Source organism: Rhinatrema bivittatum, chromosome 11 (assembly GCF_901001135.1).
Source record: "Rhinatrema bivittatum chromosome 11, aRhiBiv1.1, whole genome shotgun sequence".
Taxonomy (NCBI): Eukaryota; Metazoa; Chordata; class Amphibia; order Gymnophiona; family Rhinatrematidae; genus Rhinatrema; species Rhinatrema bivittatum.
In genome coordinates this window covers 26,055,918-26,074,285 of record NC_042625.1, presented here as the reverse complement: position 1 = coordinate 26,074,285, position 18,368 = coordinate 26,055,918, and the positions used below count along the sequence as shown (strand labels likewise).

Here is an 18,368-nt window from a genome sequence, read left to right as displayed (position 1 = left end):
GCCAGTAGTCTGTGCGTACAGTGGTAGATATGTTGCGGTCCTTGAGCTAGATGGTGAATTTGGTGAAGAGCCCTATCCAGATGCTGGAATACTTGGGGGCAAAGTTTGATACTCAGGTCAGCAGAGTGTTTCTCACCTCGGAGAGGATTCGGAAGTTGCAATCCCAGGTGGTGCAGATTTTGCAGATGCCAGTGCCCAGGGCTTGAGATTATCTTCAGGTCCTGGGTTCAATGGCATCCACTTTGAATTTGGTTCTGTGGGATTTTTTTCACATGCGCCCTCTGCAGAAGGCACTGCTGTCGCGCTAGAATCTGTTGTCAGAGGAGTTTCATCGGGTTTTACCCTGCAAGGTACTTCTTGGTCCAGTCTCTCGTGATGGCTGTGTCGGCCCAATTTAGAGAAAGGGATGGGCCTGGAGGTTCTGGACTGGGTTATAGGATCATGGATGCCAACCTCAAGGGTTGGGAGGCAATCTGTCAAGAACGCCTGGCACAAGGTCTGTAGTCGCCAGTGGAAGCATCCTGATCAATCAATCGCTTGGAAACGAGAGGAGTGTGCAGGGCATTGGTGGAATTCCTTCCACAAGTCCAAGGTCAGAGTGTTTTCAGTCAATGTGACAATGGTAGCTTATATCAATCGGCAAGGTGGAACGAAGAGTCGCGCGGTTGCCCAAAGAACCCAGGACCTTTTTGCCTGGGCAGAGCAACATTTGCAGGGGATAGCCACTTCACATGTTGCGGGAGTGGACAGTGTGCAAGCGGACTATCTCAGCAGGTTAAAGTTGGACCTGGGAGAATGAGAGCTGTCAAAGGAGGCCTTCGGCCTTCTCCAGTCTCGTTGAGGCAGTTCCCATCTGGATCTGATGGTGACAAGGAGCTACGTCAAGGCAGCAAGTTTCTTCAGCTGCAGATGATAGGTCGCAGCCGATGGCATAGATGCTCGGGATCTTCCATGGCCTACAAGGATCCTGCTATATGTGTTCCCTCCGTGACAGTGTTTCCCGAGTGTTTAAGCACATCGAGAGGCATCCGGGCCAGGTGGTACAGGGTTTGCCGAAGAGGCTGCGTCATCCATGGTTCACAAATCTGGTTCAGCTCACAATTGACGAGTCCCTGAGATTGGCTCATTTGCAGGGGCTGTTAAGACAAGGTCCTATTTTCTTGGTTCTGGCGGATCACTCTTGTCTCGCAACTTGACTTTTGAGTGCAAGAGTTTGTGACAAAAAGGATACTCTAAGCCTGTGATTTTCAAGAGCTTAGTTTACAGTTCCTTGCAGGTTCAGGTGACCGCCTTGGGGTATCTCAGAGGTATACTACCGGGAAAAGGTTGGCCTCACATCCGGATGTTGTGAAGTTTTTAAAGGGGGGTCGAGCATCTGCGGCTACCAGTGCATAGATTGGATCTGGCATGGAGTTTAAACTTGGTCTTGCAGCTGCTTTGTGGTCCTCCATTTTGAGTCATTGAGGAAGGCATTGTTAAAGGACCTCACGCTGAAGGTGGTATTTTTGGTGGCAATTTTTTCATTCAGAAGGATCTCAGAGCTGCAGGCTTTGTCCTGTAGGGAACCATTTTTAAAGATTTAGGACGAGGGGGGTGTCTGCGCGTGGTACTTTTGTTCCTATCTAAGGTGATAACTTCGTTTCACCTGAATCAGACTGTGGAGCTCCTGCCTTCCCAAATTGATCTGCTGAGTCGCCAGAGACAAAGGTCACAAAGTTTTTGGCGGTTGGATCATTTGTTTGTACTGTTTGGAGGTGCCAGAAATGGATGCAAGGCCTCCAAGGGCACGATAGTACATTGGCTGAAGGAAGCTATTGTTTCAGCCTACCTTTGTAAGGAGAGAATAATTCCAGAGGGGTTGCATGTTCATTGTATTAGAGCGCAGGCAGTGTCATGGGCCAAGTGTCAATTAGTGTAGCCGCAGGAAATTTGTAGAGCGGTGATGTGGTCTTCTCTTCACACTTTATCTTGCCGTTACCGTTTAGATGTTCAGGCTCCAAGAGAGCCGACCGTTGGCGAAAGTGTGTTTAGAGAGGGTCTTTCTTGGGCCCACCCAGTGTAGGGGTGCTTTGGTACATCCCACTTGTCTGGACTGATCTGGGGTACGAACACGAACAGGAAAAGTGGTTTTTACCTGCTGATTTTCATTCCTGAAGTACCACAGATCAGTCCAGAGACCCAGCCCCTTAATGTTCTCAAGACCGTTACAGCAAGTCCGTGTTCTGGCATGCTTACCGGAAAGAACTGTCAGAATGTATATATACAGAACCTAAAGAAGTTTGTGAGGTTGTGGTTAGCCCTTTGGGTTGACTTATCGTTTTTCTGTTTGGAGGGCTCCAACTTTTGGGTTTAGCATTTGCTCTCAATTAGGGGGTTGTTGAGGAGAAACTGCAGTGGCACTCTCGGTTATGTAGCAGTGCCTCAAAGTTTTTAGTTCTCTGTTTCCATCTGGTAGGGATGCAAAACCCACTTGTCTGGACTGATCTGTGGTACTTTAGGTACGAAAATTAGCAGGTAAGAACCAGTTTTCCTGTATGTTAAACCTTGTTTAAGCTCTCCATATGACCCGGAGTATGTGAACCCAGTAGCTTAGATTGTATAGATACAAAAGTCCAGGATGTTCAGCCACCTTCAGCTGTCTGGAAAGTCTCCCCTGCAAATCTAAGGGAAACCATAAAGAAGCACTGGCTGCTTCTGGTTTGTCTCCCAGTGGAAGACTTGCCTGCATCTCCCTGAATCAGCATCTTGTAAGTTAAGCAGATTCTTAACTCGTCCCTTAAATGTGACAGACAACTTATAAAATTAGAAACAAACAGAGAAAGGCAACTCAATTAAAGGAGAGAAGGAGATATTCTAAGAGAAGAGACTCATGGATACTGGGCCTCTCTTCTTTACAAAGATTTAGAATGTGTTTACATTGCACATACATATATTAAAGATCATGTGGAGCAATTAGTTGCCCAAAGAACAACCTCTGAAATTAGTCAGATAATGTGTATTTGATGATATATTAGCCTGTTTGAGTAATGAACTCTTTATTCTGTGGATATCTGAGAAAGCATTATGGTAGAGTTAAGGGGGGAGTGTGTGTGTGTGTGTGTCAGTATAATAACCCAAAAGGTAAGACAGCATTCATGTATCGTCTGAAGAACAAATTGTCAATTGTAAGAAAATTTTATTAGAATTATTAAATATTGCACAAATCTTAAAATACTTATAATAGTTGGAACACCAATTGGCTGGAAGCCAGGGCGGTCCGGTTGGCGACAGTCTGCGTTATTCGATTGTTCTGAATAATGTCGGACAATGCAATGATTGTGGCTTACATCAATTGGCAGGGAGGTACCAAGAGCCAACAAGTGTCACAGGAAATAGATCAACTTATGGAATGGGCAGAGGAGCATCTCCAGATGATCTCAGCCTTGCACATTGTAGGCAAAGACAACGTAAGAGCAAACTTTCTCAGCAGAGATAGTCTGGACCAAGGAGAGTGGGTGTTGTCAGACGAGGCATGTCAGCTAATTCAGGATTGCTGGGATCTTCCGTTCCTAGACCTGTTGCTGACCTTGCGCAATGTGAAGGTCCCACAATTCTTCAGCCACAGAAGAAATCCGAAGTCATTGGGGATCGATGCTCTAGTGCAGGAATAGCCAGAAAACAAGTTGCTGTATGCCTTTCTTCCATGGCCCATGTTGGGCAGATTGATTCAAAGGATCGAACGCCACAGAAGGATAGTGCTCTTGGTTGCTCCAGATTGGCTCAGGAGACTATGGTATGCAGATCTGTGGAGGCTCCTGATGGATTTGCCTTTTTGACTTCCAGTGCACAGGAACCTTTTGCAGCAGGGACCTGTTCTTCACGAAGATCCGACTCAATATTGTTGTACAGTATGGCCCTTGAAAGGGCTCACTTGCTGAAACGTGGATACTCTGCAGCAGTAATTTCCATCTTGCTAAGAACTAGAAAGTTCTTCACCTCCTTGGCCTAGGTGTGGGTTTGGGAGATGCCTGATGTGAGGATGGATGTACTCTCCCTTCCTTGGTCAAGATTCTGCTCATTTTGGAATTTTTGCAGGATGGCTTGAATAAAGGCTTGGTACAATTAGCAGCTCTTGCCTGTTTCAGGGGTCAGGTAAATGGTGAATCCTTGTTGGCCCATCCTGATGTGGCTCGTTTTCTGAAAGGAGTGAAACATCTTTGGCGTGCCTTGTGGTTTCTGTGCCCCTGTAGAATCTTAATTTGGTTTTGGAGTTTTTGGCAGACCCTATGTTTAGACTGCTATGTACTCTATCCTTGCGGTTGCTGACCTTGAAAATGGTTTTCCTTGTGGAAATTTGTTCTGCAAGTAGGATTTCTGAACTGCAGGCCTTGACTTGCTGGGAGCCATTTCTCCAGGTGACTTCAGGGGCAGTACAGCCGCATACTGTTCTGTCCTTTTTACCAAAGGTGATCACTAAGTTTCACTTGAATCAGTCCATCTCCCTGCCATTTCTGGACAGAGAAAGAGATGTAGAGGAGTATCATTTGTTGCGACCCTTGGATATTAAGAGACATATGTCAGGTATCTAGAGGTTACTGAGCCTTTGCGGAAGTCGGATCGCCTGTTTGTTCTTCACATCAATAATAGACAGGAGAGCCAGCCTCGTGGACTACAATAGCTCACTGGATTAAGGAGGTAGTCACGGACACATACGAAGATGCTGGGAAGCAGTTACTTAGTCAGGTTAGGGCTTATTCCACCAGGGCTCAGGCAGCGTCATAGGCAGAAGTTAGATCGTTGTCTCCTGTCGACATTTGCTGAGCTGCAACTTGGCCCTCCTTACACACCTTTTCCAGGTATTATCATCTGGATGTTCAGGCCTGGGAGGACGTGACTTCTGTGTATGTGGTTTTGACTGGTCTGCGGGCAGTCTCCTGCCCTTTTCCGGACTAGCTTGGGTACATCCCACTTGTTCTTAATTCATCTGACTGGACACTAAGAAATGAGAAACTACTACTTACCCGATAATTTCCTTTTCTTTAGGACAATCAGATGAATCCAGCTTCTCTCCCTTGGTTGCCAAATGATTACGTATTGATCCTCCTGTGTGCTTACGTTTTACAGGGATTACTGTTAAGTGTTACTCCAGTCCCTAGACTAGCGTTAGTACATTCTTGTCTGAGCTCAGTGTTGCCTGTTGGCTGAGTATTTGAAATGGTTATCTGTTTCTAAGCAAGTTTTTTGCTAGTCTTTCCACAGTTGGCTTTTGAAGAGAATACTGGTGGGCTGATGTCACTGCAGAGGTATATGTACTGTGATGTTAGTTTGCTCCGTCTCCATCTGCTGGTAGAGGTGCATAATCCACTGGTGTGGATTAGCCTGTCTTCACCAAAGAAAAGGAAATTATCAGGTAAGTAGTAATTTCTCATTTAAAACTACTGTGTCAAAGTATATGTGTAAGCAAACAGAACTTTTAATAAAAAATTAGCAAACTATACACACTTACCCACACTTTTTATTAAAATGCCTATACCAGACACACTATATTTACCTTAAACACCATTATCCTAAAACTTAAATAAACTTATACATAAATGAAAGATGACATTCATACAAAACACTGAAAATATGCAATACTCACTAATGCTAGTATACAAAATGCATAATAAACATGTAATCATGGCCATATAAACTTCTGTATGAAAGTCCTCAAATCGGTACATTGTTGCACGGTGCAGCACTAAACTTCTGCTGTAGAGAATCCCATAAGGATTCTCATTTTGCCAGCAGGCTGCTTCAGGGGGAATTCAAACACTAACAAGCACAGTGGGTTACAAATAATCTGAAGATTGTGTGTCTAATTCTGGAAACAGCCTTAATTATGGGGCCAGTATAATATATGATTCAGATAATGCCACATGTCCTCAATCATAGCCCTGAGAAGCAAACGTCTTCACTCTACATGGCGAATGCCAAAACGTCTGCTGATGTCAAACTCTATAGTGTTATGCCGGCATGAACCACACTGCCATAACTTGCCTTCCTCCCTTGCATCCTGGCTTGTTCAAATGGTTGCATGGGAATCAAGCCTCTCTATAGTCAGAAAAAAATAAACTAACATATTTGATTAGCTGACTTGTTTTGTTTATGCTATGCTTTTCAGTAGTACTGATAAGACTCTATAGGTTTCTCATTCTTTATATGTGCTAGAATAAATGATTCCCAAATATCAACTTCTTTTAAACAAGTAACTCTCTCATGGGATCGCTATGCAAATGAATAGATGTGTGAAATTACTCTTGTAGCAAGACCTTCATATTAATAGGCTAAATGCATTGCACTGTGCTCAATGGCAACTATTGTTGCTAGCCAAACATAATATAATCATTGGTCTGCTTTTTGTTCACCCTTTTTTAAGATGTTTTTTCAGTTGTAAATAAAACTTGATGAATGTTCTATATCAGCACTCATGGGTCTGTACACTCCGTATTTATTGAAATGCGAGCTCAGTCACTAATGATCCATGAGTGGTGGTGTTACAGAACATTTATCAAGAAAAATACATGAGTTAATATTTGGAAGTTAATTTGTTTCTTCATCCTTGGGACTATAGTTGCAGTTGCAATCTAGAATAAATGATGCCATATTAACTTAAATTGTATTTAGTGTTTACCAGTTTACCTCTCCTTTTAAATGCAGTTAGCTTTGGGTAATTTAAATGACTTTAATATTTAAATTAGCTTCTCTTCTCTAGCGATAACTCTGTCTTTTCTTAAATTGTTTTTAGGCGTGTCCCCTCCCCCAGGAGCTGTTCTGGTCATGCATTCCCTGCCTCTGGAGTTCCCATTAGCTATGGCATTTACAGAGCAACTACTAAGCTGGAAATTGGAGGATGGTGATGGCAGATCTGAAGATGATCTTGAAACTATCCCTGCCTCTATGCTTCTGCAAGTGGTGGAACTGTTAGGTAAGAGTTGATTCTGAGAATAAATGCTGCTGTGACAAAATCCAAGGATCTAAAAACAAAAACTAGTAGTATCAAGAAACTAAGATAGAGGATATAGAATCTGAACACCAAAGCCAGTCTTTCGTTTAAAATACACTTGTGATACTAAGATGTACTAAGCATTTTTCTCATGAACACAAAATGGGAAAAGCCATTTAGTGCTTTGGAATACTCTTCCTTTGGAACTGCTCTGAACCGTTTGATCTTCCGGAAGCATATTAAGGCCTGGTTGTTTGACTAGGCCTTCAGTTAAGGGGGACCATGTTATTAACCATTTTTGTGTTCCTGGATTGTTATGGTTTCCAGCTGTGTCTGTAAATGACAAAATCAAGATTGCTTACTGCTGATCTTTTTCTTCCCCTTAACATAGCATACTCTACAACATTTAGGGTCAAACATGATTTATTGGGAGACAAAGCATATACAACACACATTTATTTATTTAAAATATTTATTACCCACCCTTCCATAGTTCAGGGCGGGGTACAATACAACATTCACACTATGTAAAAACAGTTACATCATTGCATCAATAAGATTCTTTGCAGTGCTTAAAACATTACATCATGAAGTCACACACTCATGAGAAGACCATATGTTTCATTTTGTAAAACACCTAGTATGGTTTTACTAAGATAGGTGGAATATTAAGTCTATTAAATAAATAAAATAAAACTGAAATCCAACAATTGAATGATTCACACCTCCTTCTTCCCATTAGTACTTGATGGAAGCATCTTTTGGCAGCAGTTTCAGCGGTGAGTCTGTTGGGATAGGTCTCCATCAACTTTGCACAACTAGATGTGTCAATATTAAACCATTCTTCTTTCCAAAAATATTCAAGCGCTCTGAAGTTTTTTGGAGAGTGTTGATGTACAACAATCTTCAAGTCATGCCACAGATTTTCCATTGGATTGAGGTCAGGGGTCTAACTGGGTCACACATCTGTTTTTTCCTAGCCATTCCAGTGCAGCTTTGGCTGAGAGCTTCAAGTATCGTCATACTTAAAGGCAAACTTCTATCTCAGTTTCAGCTTCTTGCAGAGGAAAACAGGTTTTCCTCAGAATTTTCTGTACTTTTCTCCATTCATTGTCTCCTTCTAACCTGACAAGTGCCCAGAGCTATAGCTAGGCCATTTGGCACCTATGGCCAAATAAAAGAGACATTGTTAAATGTAGGGGGCTTTGATTTTTATTTGTATTATGACCCAGAAGTTTCCTCCTGCTCCTTTGGGCTTCCAACTCAGTTGGAACCAGCACAGAGATCCTGGTGCCTTGATCCCAGGGATCTTTTTTTTCCCCTCCCAACTTTCTTTGCTCTTTATCATTGCTCTGTTCCTGTTCATACCCGGATCAGTTCAGACTCCTGGGATTATGCTTCCCTTCCAGCAGATGGAGATAGAGAAAGTTGCACTGGCATATAACCCATGGTGCCACCTACAGTGCCTCAGTATTTCTCTGTCTCCAGCAGATAGAGGTTTAATCCCTGCAGTCTGAAAAAAAGAAGAGGGGAAAGAGATTTTAAATTCTTTTGATTATCCTCCCAGGAAGTTGTGAGGCCCTGGTGGGGCTATCCCTCCTGATGTTGAGGGAAACGAGCAGGGGGTCGGGGACCCTTGCTTTCTCGATCAATCGCCACTGGGGAGGGTTATAACTGGTGGGGCCAGTTCCCTCCTCCCCCAGTACAACAATTGCTCTGCAGCAGCTCTTCTTAATTAGGGTAGTCTTTCTATGCTTCCCTTCTTGTAAGTAAAGTTTAAAAAAAAAAAAAATTCTGTTCTTTAAAAATAAATAAATAAAAAGAGTAGTCAAGGCTTTTACAGCCTGTTCGGCTGCTTTGGGGGCCGTGGAGCAGCTGTCGTGAGGTGAGCGTGTGGGTGGAGGAGTCTTGCCTGAGAGCGCGGCGCAGTGGCACTGTTTTGCCATGTGGTCAGGCCTCTGTGAAATCAGTGCAGCTTTGTGCTATGACGCGCGGCAGTGCATGCCGCTCATATGGTGAAACACGGGCGCATCTCTCTTGCACTGAGCCGTGCTCCCGATGTCTCTCCAGGGTAGAGGGAAGATCGAGGGCATCGGAGCCCACTCAGGAACGGCAGGTTAAAGCCAAAACGAGCGCGGGAGCATCTTTGCCAGCAGCTGCCCCTCCCCTGCCGGGCGTGGGAAAGTTGGCTATGTTGTCCGGGGCTGAGGGCTTCTCTGGGCTGCTTCGGGGGGGGGGGGGGGGGGTGGGTGAGGACCTTCCTCCTCCGCTGTCTCCAGTGCGGCAGGGCAATTTTAATTGGAGGGAGCCCGATTTGGGTGGAGAGGGGGATCCTTCTGAGGATATCTGTACCATTTTCCTCTGAGTTTGTCCTGCTTATGCATGAAGCATATTTGGTGCAAACGTCAGCTGGGTGGATGGGCCAGGCTCGGAGGTCTGGCTCTTGGCAGCTGGCTAAGACAGCTGGAAGTTCTGGAGGTCCAGAGGTCAGAATGAGGACTGCACTGGGCAGTCTGAATGTAGACTCCAATGACTTGGAAGGGGCTCCGCAGGTCCCAGTTTTTCTGGATCCAACCAGGGCTGATTCTGATCCAGTTGCACCCGATTAAGGTCTGAATGGGTTTGAACCAGATGCCGGTGGCAGAGGGGGACGACACTAAGGTGGTGCGTTTATTTCTGGAGGACAATTTGTGGCCCTTAATTCTGCATGTTCTCGAGGAGCTGAGGATCAAAGTTCCTCAGAAGGAGTCCAATCAAGAGGGAGTAGACCCGGTCATGGATGGTCTGAGGGATCCAACAAAAGCTTTTCCTTTTCACAGTCAGTGAAGAAGTTGGTGGTCAGGGAGTGGGATACTCCTTAGACGGGCCTGAAAGTAGGTCGGGCAATGGCTAAATTGTATCTATTGCCAGCGGACACACTCGAGTTGTTGGCCCTTCCTAAGGTGGACGCGTTTCTGTCTTCAGTCACTAAAAAGACCACTATCCCTGTGGTTGGTTCAGCGGCGCTGAAGGACATACTGGACAGGAAGTTGGAAATTCATCTCAAAAAGATATTTGAGGTATCTGCTCTGGGCGTTCGGGCTGCAGTGTGCAGTAGCTTCATGCAAAGGGCAAGATTGTGCTGGGTTCAGCAGTTGCAGGCCACAAGATTGCTATCTCCATCAGGGGCTAAGCAGGCAGACTGACTGGAGGCAGCAGTGGTCTATGGAGCAGATGCCCTGTATGACCTAATCAGAACTTCGAGAATTATGATGTCTTCGGTTTCAGCCAGAAGATTCCTTTGGTTAAGGAACTGGTTGGCAGATGTGTGGTCTAAGTCTCAGTTGGGAGCCTTACCATTCAAGGGAAAGCTCCTATTTGGCAAGGACAGAGGAGCTCGTGAAACATCTCGGAGAGACCAAAGGGCATAGGCTGCCAGAAGACTGGCCCAAAAATAACAGAGGTTCCTTTGTGGGGTGGCCCCAGTTTTGGGTAAACAGGAGGTTTCGTCCTGGTAGGCCATCTGGGGGGGCTCACAGGCAGGGTGCCGGGAGGCAGCAATCCTGGAACCAATCCTTTCAAGGGGGCAGGAAGCCAGGCAGAGAAGGTCTCAGCCAGGGCTCTGGTGGAGCCAAGTCCACCCAATGAAGTGATGCCAGTCCACTCCTCTCTTCCTCCTACTGGAGGGCGTCTGTCTCTCTTTTACGAGGAATGGACCAAAATCATGTTAGACCAGTGGGTCCTCAGCATGGTACGAGACAGTTACGTATTAGAGTTCTCTTGCCTGCTATGAGACTTGTTCATGGTGTCCCTTTGCACTTCATCCACAAAGAGAAATGTTGTTCAGGAAACCGTATATCGGTTACAAGCGCTGAGAGCCGTGGATTTGGTTCTGGTAGTGGAACAAAGGATGGGAAGGTATTCCATATATTTTGTGGTTCCAAAGAAGGCGGGTCCTTCCATCCAATTTTGGATTTAAAAAAGTGAATGTCTTGCTCAAGGTTTCTTGTTTTCAAATAGAAACACATTCTGTGATCGCAGCAGTGTGCAAAGGAGAATTTCTAACATCTCTAGACTTGACCGAAGCTTATCTACATATTCCGATCCACCTGGATCACCAGAGATTTCGCCACTTCATGATTCTCAGCAGACATTTTCAGTTTTGTGCCCTTCCTTTCGGCTTGTCAACGGTGCTACGGACGTTCACCAAGGCGATGGTGGCGGTGGCAGTGGCACTCAAAGAGGGGCGTCTTGGTTCAACCATACCTGGACAACTGGCTCATTCGAGCAAAGTTGGAAGCCCCTGCAATTCAGGCTTTGGCGCAAGTCTTTCAGCAATTGAGATCACTGGGATGGGTAGTGAATCAGGTGAAGTCATCTCACCTCATCTCAGGTTTGGAGTTCTTGGGAGCTTGCTTCGACACCAGGGCAGGAAGGGTCTTCCTGACAGAGGATTGTATTCTCAAGTTGCAGAATCAAGTGCACAGATTGTTGGATACAGAGGAGCCCAGGGTCTGGGATTTCCTGCAAGTGCTGGGATCTATAGCCTCAATGTTCCTTGGACCTTTGCGTACATTAGGCCTCTGCAGCAGTCTCTCCTTTCCTGGTGGGATCCTTTGTCTGAGCAGGTTCATGTACTGCTAGCTCGAGGAGCCTGCCAGGTCCAGTCTTACATGGTGGCTTGGTCAGGAGCAGTTACAGTGCGGAGTGGACTTAGAAGTTCCAGACTTGGATGTGGTTACCATGGATGCCAGTCAGCACAGGGCCTGTGGTCCAAGGAAGAGAAGTCCTGGTCCATCAATTGTTTGGAGATGAGAGCAGTGAGGTGCGCGTTGATTGAATTTCTGCCTCTGCTGAGCGGTCGAGTGATGCGCATCTTGTCAGATAATGTGACCATGGTGGCTTATATCAATTGACAAGGGGGAACCAGGAGTTGAGTGGTGGCTCAGGAAGCTTAGGAGTTATTTCTTTGGGCAGAGCAGCATCTAGCTATGCTAGGGCGTTTCACATTGCTGGAGTGGACAATGCACAAGCAGACTTTCTCAGTTGACAGAAACTGGATCTCGGATAGTGGGAGCTGTTGGAGGAAACGATGGCTCTGATATGTCGCTGGTGTGGTACACCATGCTTGCTTGCATGGTATCATGGAAGAACACCAAAGCACCTGAGTTCTTCAGTTGCAGAAGTTATCCAGGATCGCTGTTACAGTACCTGAGGGACTACAGCCCTGCCGGGCACTTCCAGCTCACTACTGCCACCTCTGGTGGTTCAATATACTGTTTAATAAAAGAACTAGTGTGTGTCTGTCTCATACTCTGAGCCTGACCGGTGGTCCCTCTCGGGATCTTCCCCCGGGGGTGTGGTCATTTGCCACCGGCCCAAGGATCCACCCACAACTACCTCAAACACCAACAGATGGCTGACATGCACATATCATACCAAACAATTCTTTACCCTCCCCCCCCCCCCCCTTTTTCTGATTTAGTGTTTGGATGGGGTTTTGTTGGCTTCTTTTAGGTTGTGAATTGTAACTATATTATTAGCCAAAATCTGATTTAAAAAAAAAATTTCAATACATCCCTTTCACCTTCTCCTTTTTGTAGTACCAACAAATGGCTGATTGAATGCAATTAGAATGCCTAGATGTCAAATACTTACAGCAATTGGTATCTAAAAAGTATGTCAAAGCATGGGAAACTGTTTCTTATTACCTTCATCGATCAGGGATAAAATAACAGCTTTGGGTTACTCTGTTATTTAGAATTGATATACGCTGTATATAGTCAATACATGCTCTAGCATTAGGCGTGATTGACTTGTGAAGGGTTGCCCATGTCTGCTGCTATTGCAGCTCTTTTTTGCTGACATCTTTTTGTACATTAACAATATGTAATATGAGGAGAAATTTTCCATACCTGTGAATTTCCTTTCCATTAGTCCTGTTATACCAATCCAGGCAATACCTGTAAGTTGTTTCTCCTTACCAGCAGATGGAGTTAAAGAATACTGTTTTTTTCCTGGTGTGACATCATCTAGCGAACCCACATGGGAGGGAGTGATACTGGATCTGTTGCTTACCAATGGGGACAGTAGTTCTGATGTTGTAGTGGATGATCATCTGGGAACCAATGACCACCAGATGGTGTGGTTCAATATTAGGATGCAAGAGATGAAAGTTTATTCTAAAGTGAGGGTCCTAAACATCAGGAAAACTAGCCTTCTCAAAATGGGGAAGGAGTCATTAGCTGGATGGGAAGGTCTAAGGGGAGTAGAAGGGCAGTGGGCAAAACTAAAAGGAGATATCATAAGGGCAACTCTCTTTTTGTTAGGAATGTAAATAAAGGGAAGAGAAAAAAAAAAGACTTATGCTTTTCTAAAGTAGCAGCTGAAAAGGTAAGCGAGAAAAGGTTAGCATTCATAAACTACAAGAGATCGCAGAAAGGAAGACAGGCGTCAGTATCTGGAAAAATAAAGAGGCTGAGAAAATAGTCAGGCATGTGAGAATTCAAATAGAAGAAAAAATAGCAAATACGGTAAAACAGAGGGACAACTTTTTTTTTTTAAGATATGTTAATGATAGAAGGAAGTATTGCATTATGAAGGGGAGGAATATATAGAGGCTGATGAGGAAAAGTAAAATTGCTTAACAAATATTTCTGTTCGGTGTTCACTGTGGAAGGGTTAGAGCAGGACCACATAAAACAAACACAAATAAGATTGGAAGTGAGGTAAACCTCAATCAATTTTCAGAAGTGTGTGTTCATGAGGAGCTAACTAAATTTAAAGTAGATAAGGCGATGGGGCTGGATGGGATACTAAGGGAACTCAGAGGTATCCTGGCAGCTCCATTGGCTGACCTTTTCAATGCTTCCTTAGAGTGGGGAATACTTCGGGAGGACTGGAAAAGGGTGGATGAGATTCCTATTCATAAAAGTGGAAGTATTAGACAATGTATTAGACAAATGAAACATATTTCCTGCATCTTCTGTTTTAATGTAACCGGTGTGATTTGTATGTTATTCAAGAATGTCAGTATATAAAAGTTAAAAATAAATAAATAAAATAAAGTAAGGAGGAGGCTGGGAACTACAGGCCAGTTAGCTTGACCTCTGGGTTGAGCAAACTAATAGAATCGCTGCTAACACAGAGGATAATGCAATTTTTTGAATCCAATGGATTGCAGCATCTGAGGCAGCATGGTTTTACCAGAGGTAAATTTTGTCACATGAATCTGATCAATTTCTTTGACTGAGTGATCAGCGAGTTAGATCAAGGGAGAGAGCTAAACGTACTGTACGTGGATTTCAGCAAGGCCTTTGTCATGATTCTTCACAAAAGACATAAATAAATTGTATGCCCTTGGTATGGATCCTAGAGTAACTCACTGACAGGCCGATACAGTAAGGAGCGGTAGGAAGAGGTGCATTACGGCTGGGCGCACCCGCGTTTGCCGCACGCACAGTTCGTATCACCTACCGCTCAATACTGTATTTAAATAGCTTGCAAATGCAAGCCGCGTCCAAGAAGCGTCCGTTAAGCATTAGGCCCACGCAACCCATTTTACTGTATAGGCGCTTTATAAGGCGCCTATACAGTATCCTGGGTGCGTTGGTACCTGTCATTTCAAACATCATTTCAAATGACGTTTGAAATGACAGGTACCAGGGGGGATTGCGAGTCCTCTCCCCCCCTCCCGAAGCAAGGCAGCGCGAAAATTAAAACAAAAGTGAATAAAGTGTAATAAGAGTAATAAAAGTAAACTTACTGCATGTGAATTTTCTTTGAACAGTCCTCTCTCTTTCTCCTCCCGAGGCACGTACTGCAGCTGCCCTGCCTCCCGGGGGTAGCCGGCGGGCGAAAGTGTACAGGCGAAAGCGGCGGGCGAAAGCCTACTGGCGAAAGTGAATAAATGAATGCCGTACGCGGCGGGAGCCGGCGGGCGTGCATTCATTCACTCACCTTCGCCGGCGGGTGTGCATTCATCCAGGCGGAGGGAGCCGGTGGGCGAGCATTCATCCAGCGGAGGGAGCCGGCGGCGAAAGCCCCCGCCGGCGGTGAATGAATGCACGCCTGTGCGTGCAATTTGGGAGCTCAAGGCGTGACGTCACGATGTTTGACGTCACGGCGTGTGACGTTGGCGCTCGCTAATGCACTGCCTTGAGCGCCCAAATTGCACACACAGGCGTGCATTCATTCACCTTCGCCAGCAGGGCCAGGGGAGCCAAAGCGGCTTCCAGCAGCCCCTGCCGGCGAAGATGAATGAATGCAATTTGGGCGCTCAAGGCAATTCATTAGCGAAAGCTGACGTCACACTCCGTGACGCCAAACGTCGTGACGCCAAACGTCGTGACGTCACGCCTTGAGCGACCAAATTGCACGCACAGGCGCGCATTCATTCACCTTCGCCAGCAGGGGCTGCTGGAAGCTGCTTTCGCCGCCGGCTCCCTCCGCCTGGATGAATGCATGCACGCCCGCCGGCTCCCTCCGCTAGATGGATGCATGCACGCCCGCCAGCGAAGGTGAGTGAATGAATGCACGCCCGCTGGCTCCCGCCACGTATGGGAGTGCATTCATTCACTTTCGCCCGCCGCTTTCGCCGCCGGCTGCCCCCGGGAGGCAGGGGAGCCGCAGTGTGCACCTCGGGAGGAGGGGAGAGAGGACTGTTCAAAGAAAATTCACATGCAGTAAGTTTACTTTTATTATTCTTTATTTACTTTTGTTTTAATGACATGTCGAGCCGATTTTCGCCCTGCGCCTTGCTTCGGGAGGGGGGGATTTTGACCGGAGCCTGCCTATTGCTGTCACACCACACTAACGCCAGGGTAAGGGTCCCGGAGGGTGAGGGGGTCGTTTGCCCATGAAATTTCGTCTCTCTGACCTGACGCTCCACACTAAAGCAGGGGTAAGGGTAGGCGGTAAGTTAGCAGGTTAAACCCGCGGCAAAACTACAGGTTAAAAAGGAGATAATCGGGGCGCACATTGCTGTATGGGAGGGAATAGCTAATCGGAGCGTTTACATCTCATATACATGCTGCGGGCGGAAAGGGTTACCGGTTGATTTAAAGAAGCGGTAAGGATGAGTTAAAAGGGATAGTGAATCGCGGGTTGGACTTACGCGGCCAAATTGTGAGTTAGAAGCGGGTTAGAAGCAGGGTAACTGCGGCCGCGCTTTACTGTATCGGCCTGTGAGTTAGAAACTGGCTGAGTGGGAGGATAGTGGTAAATGGAGATTTCTCTGAGGAGGGGGTTGTTTACTAGTGGTGTGCCTTAAGGACTGGTTCATTTCATCATTTTTGTGAGCAACATAATGATAGGATTGTCAGGAAAGGTTTTTCTTTTTGCTAATGATACCAAAATCTGCAATAGGCTGGACAGCCAAGAAACAGTGGAAAACATAAGGGATCTAGTGAAGCTTGAGGAATGATCTAACTGCTAAGATTTAATGCCTTAAAATGTTGAGTAACACATTTAGGATACAAAAACCAAAGGGAAAGGTACAGTATTGGAGATGGAATTCTTCAAAGCACAAAGAAAGAGCGGGATCTGGAGTAATTGTATATGATGATTTTATGGTGGCCAAACAGATGGATAAAGCGATGGTAAAAGCCAGAAAGATGCTTGGTTGCATAGGGAGAGGAATGGTCAGCAGAAAAAGGGAGGTGATATTGCTCCTGTATAGATACCTGGTGAGATCTCACTTGGAATACTGTGTGCAATTCTGGAGACCGCACTTTCAAAAGGATATAACAGGATTGAGTCTGTCCAGAGGGAAGTTTTCATTCTAAAGTATATGGGGATAGACTTAAAAATCTAAAGTGTAGCCTAGAGGAAAGGCGAGATAGGGGAGATATGATAGAGACATTCAAATATCTCAAAGATTTCCATGTACAGGAGATGAGCCTTTTTTAATGGAAAGAAGGTTCTAGAATGAGGGGGTCATGAGATGAGGGTGAAAGGGGATAGACTCAGAAGTAATCTTAGGAAATATTTCCTTACAGAGAGGATGGTGGAGGCATGGAACAGCCTTCCAGTGGAGGTGATGGAGACAAAAACAGTATCTGAATTCAAAAAAGCATGGAATAAGGGATCTCTAAGGAAGTGATGGAAGTTGTAGTGCTGAACTGGTTGGACGGATGGGCAGACTGGATAGGCCATATAGTCTTTTTCTGCAGTCATGTTTCTATGTTACTAGAGGTAGTGTAGCTTCGGAAAAATCCAGTATAGCACTATGAAAGCTCTAAGACCCAACATCTTTTTTGTTTATTAATTTTATGTTCCATTAAATAACATAACCTGAGATAAACATATCCTCTTCTTGGCCTCCCTGTCCCCTAAGATAACAGAACAGTAAGAGTGTAGGGTAATGGTGTAATTGTTGCATTAACATGCAAATCCTGAAAATGACTGTTTAATAACAAAAAAAGCTGAAGGCTTTTATTGAACTTTCTGCATTTCTTCTGTCTGAAAGAACTGAAAACTAAAATTGGGGACCTGCTATTGGAAATTTGTAAATTATCATTAAAATAGTTTATGGTACCTGAAGATTGGAGAGTTGCCAATATAATGCCAATTTTTTAAAAAGGCTTAAGGGGGTGATCCAGGAAACTAAGACCCAATGAGTCTGATATCTGGCAGGCAAAATGGTAGAAACTATCATAAAGAACAAAATTGTTAAACATATAGATATGCTTTATTTAATGGGACAAAGCCAACATAAATTTAGCCAAGGGAAGTCTTACCTCACCAATCTACTAAATTTATTTGAGAACATAAATAAACATGGATAAAGGTGAGCCAGTTGATGGTATTCTATCTGGATTTCCAGAAAATATTAGACAAAGTCCCTCATGAGAGACAACTTAGGAAATTAAAAAATCATGGATAGGAAGCAGTGTCCTATTGTGGATTGCCAACTGGTTAAAAGATAGAAAACAGAGAGTAGGGCTAAGTGGTAAATTTTTCCAGTGGAGAAAAGTTCTGTTCTGGACCAAGGCTTTTTAATATATTTATAAGCAACTTGGAAATGACAATAACAAGTGTGATCAAATTTGCTGATAACACCAAATTATTCAAAGTTGTTAAATCACAAAACGATTGTGAGAAATTGCAAGAGGAACTTGCAAAACTGGGAGACTGGGCATGGAAATGGCAAATGAAATTTAATGTGTGTAAGTGTAAATTGATGCACTTAGGGAAGAGTAACCCAAATTAAAGCTACACAAGGGAAGGCTCCACATTAAAAGTCACCATTCTGGAAAATTATCTAGGCATCATTGTTGATGATATGTTGAAATCTGCTCAGTGTGCAGCAGCAGCCAAGAAAGCAAATTGAATGCTAGGAATTATCAGAAAAAGAATGGAGAGTAAAACAGACTATCATAATGTCTCTATATCACTCCATGGTGTGTCCTCATTGTGTGTATTG

At 44.7% G+C, this 18,368-nt stretch overlaps 1 protein-coding gene across 6 annotated transcripts in view; it reads left to right on the top strand.

Annotated features, from left to right (window-relative positions):
- The window catches only part of HECTD4 (HECT domain E3 ubiquitin protein ligase 4), a 541,903-nt gene that overhangs the window by 408,700 nt on the left and 114,835 nt on the right, over positions 1-18,368 (top strand). For all 6 annotated transcript variants that reach the window (XM_029571656.1, XM_029571654.1, XM_029571657.1 and 3 more), the window contains one exon: positions 6,767-6,946. In XM_029571656.1, coding sequence (XP_029427516.1) covers positions 6,767-6,946 — 180 coding nt within the window. The remainder of the gene's footprint in view (positions 1-6,766; positions 6,947-18,368) is intronic.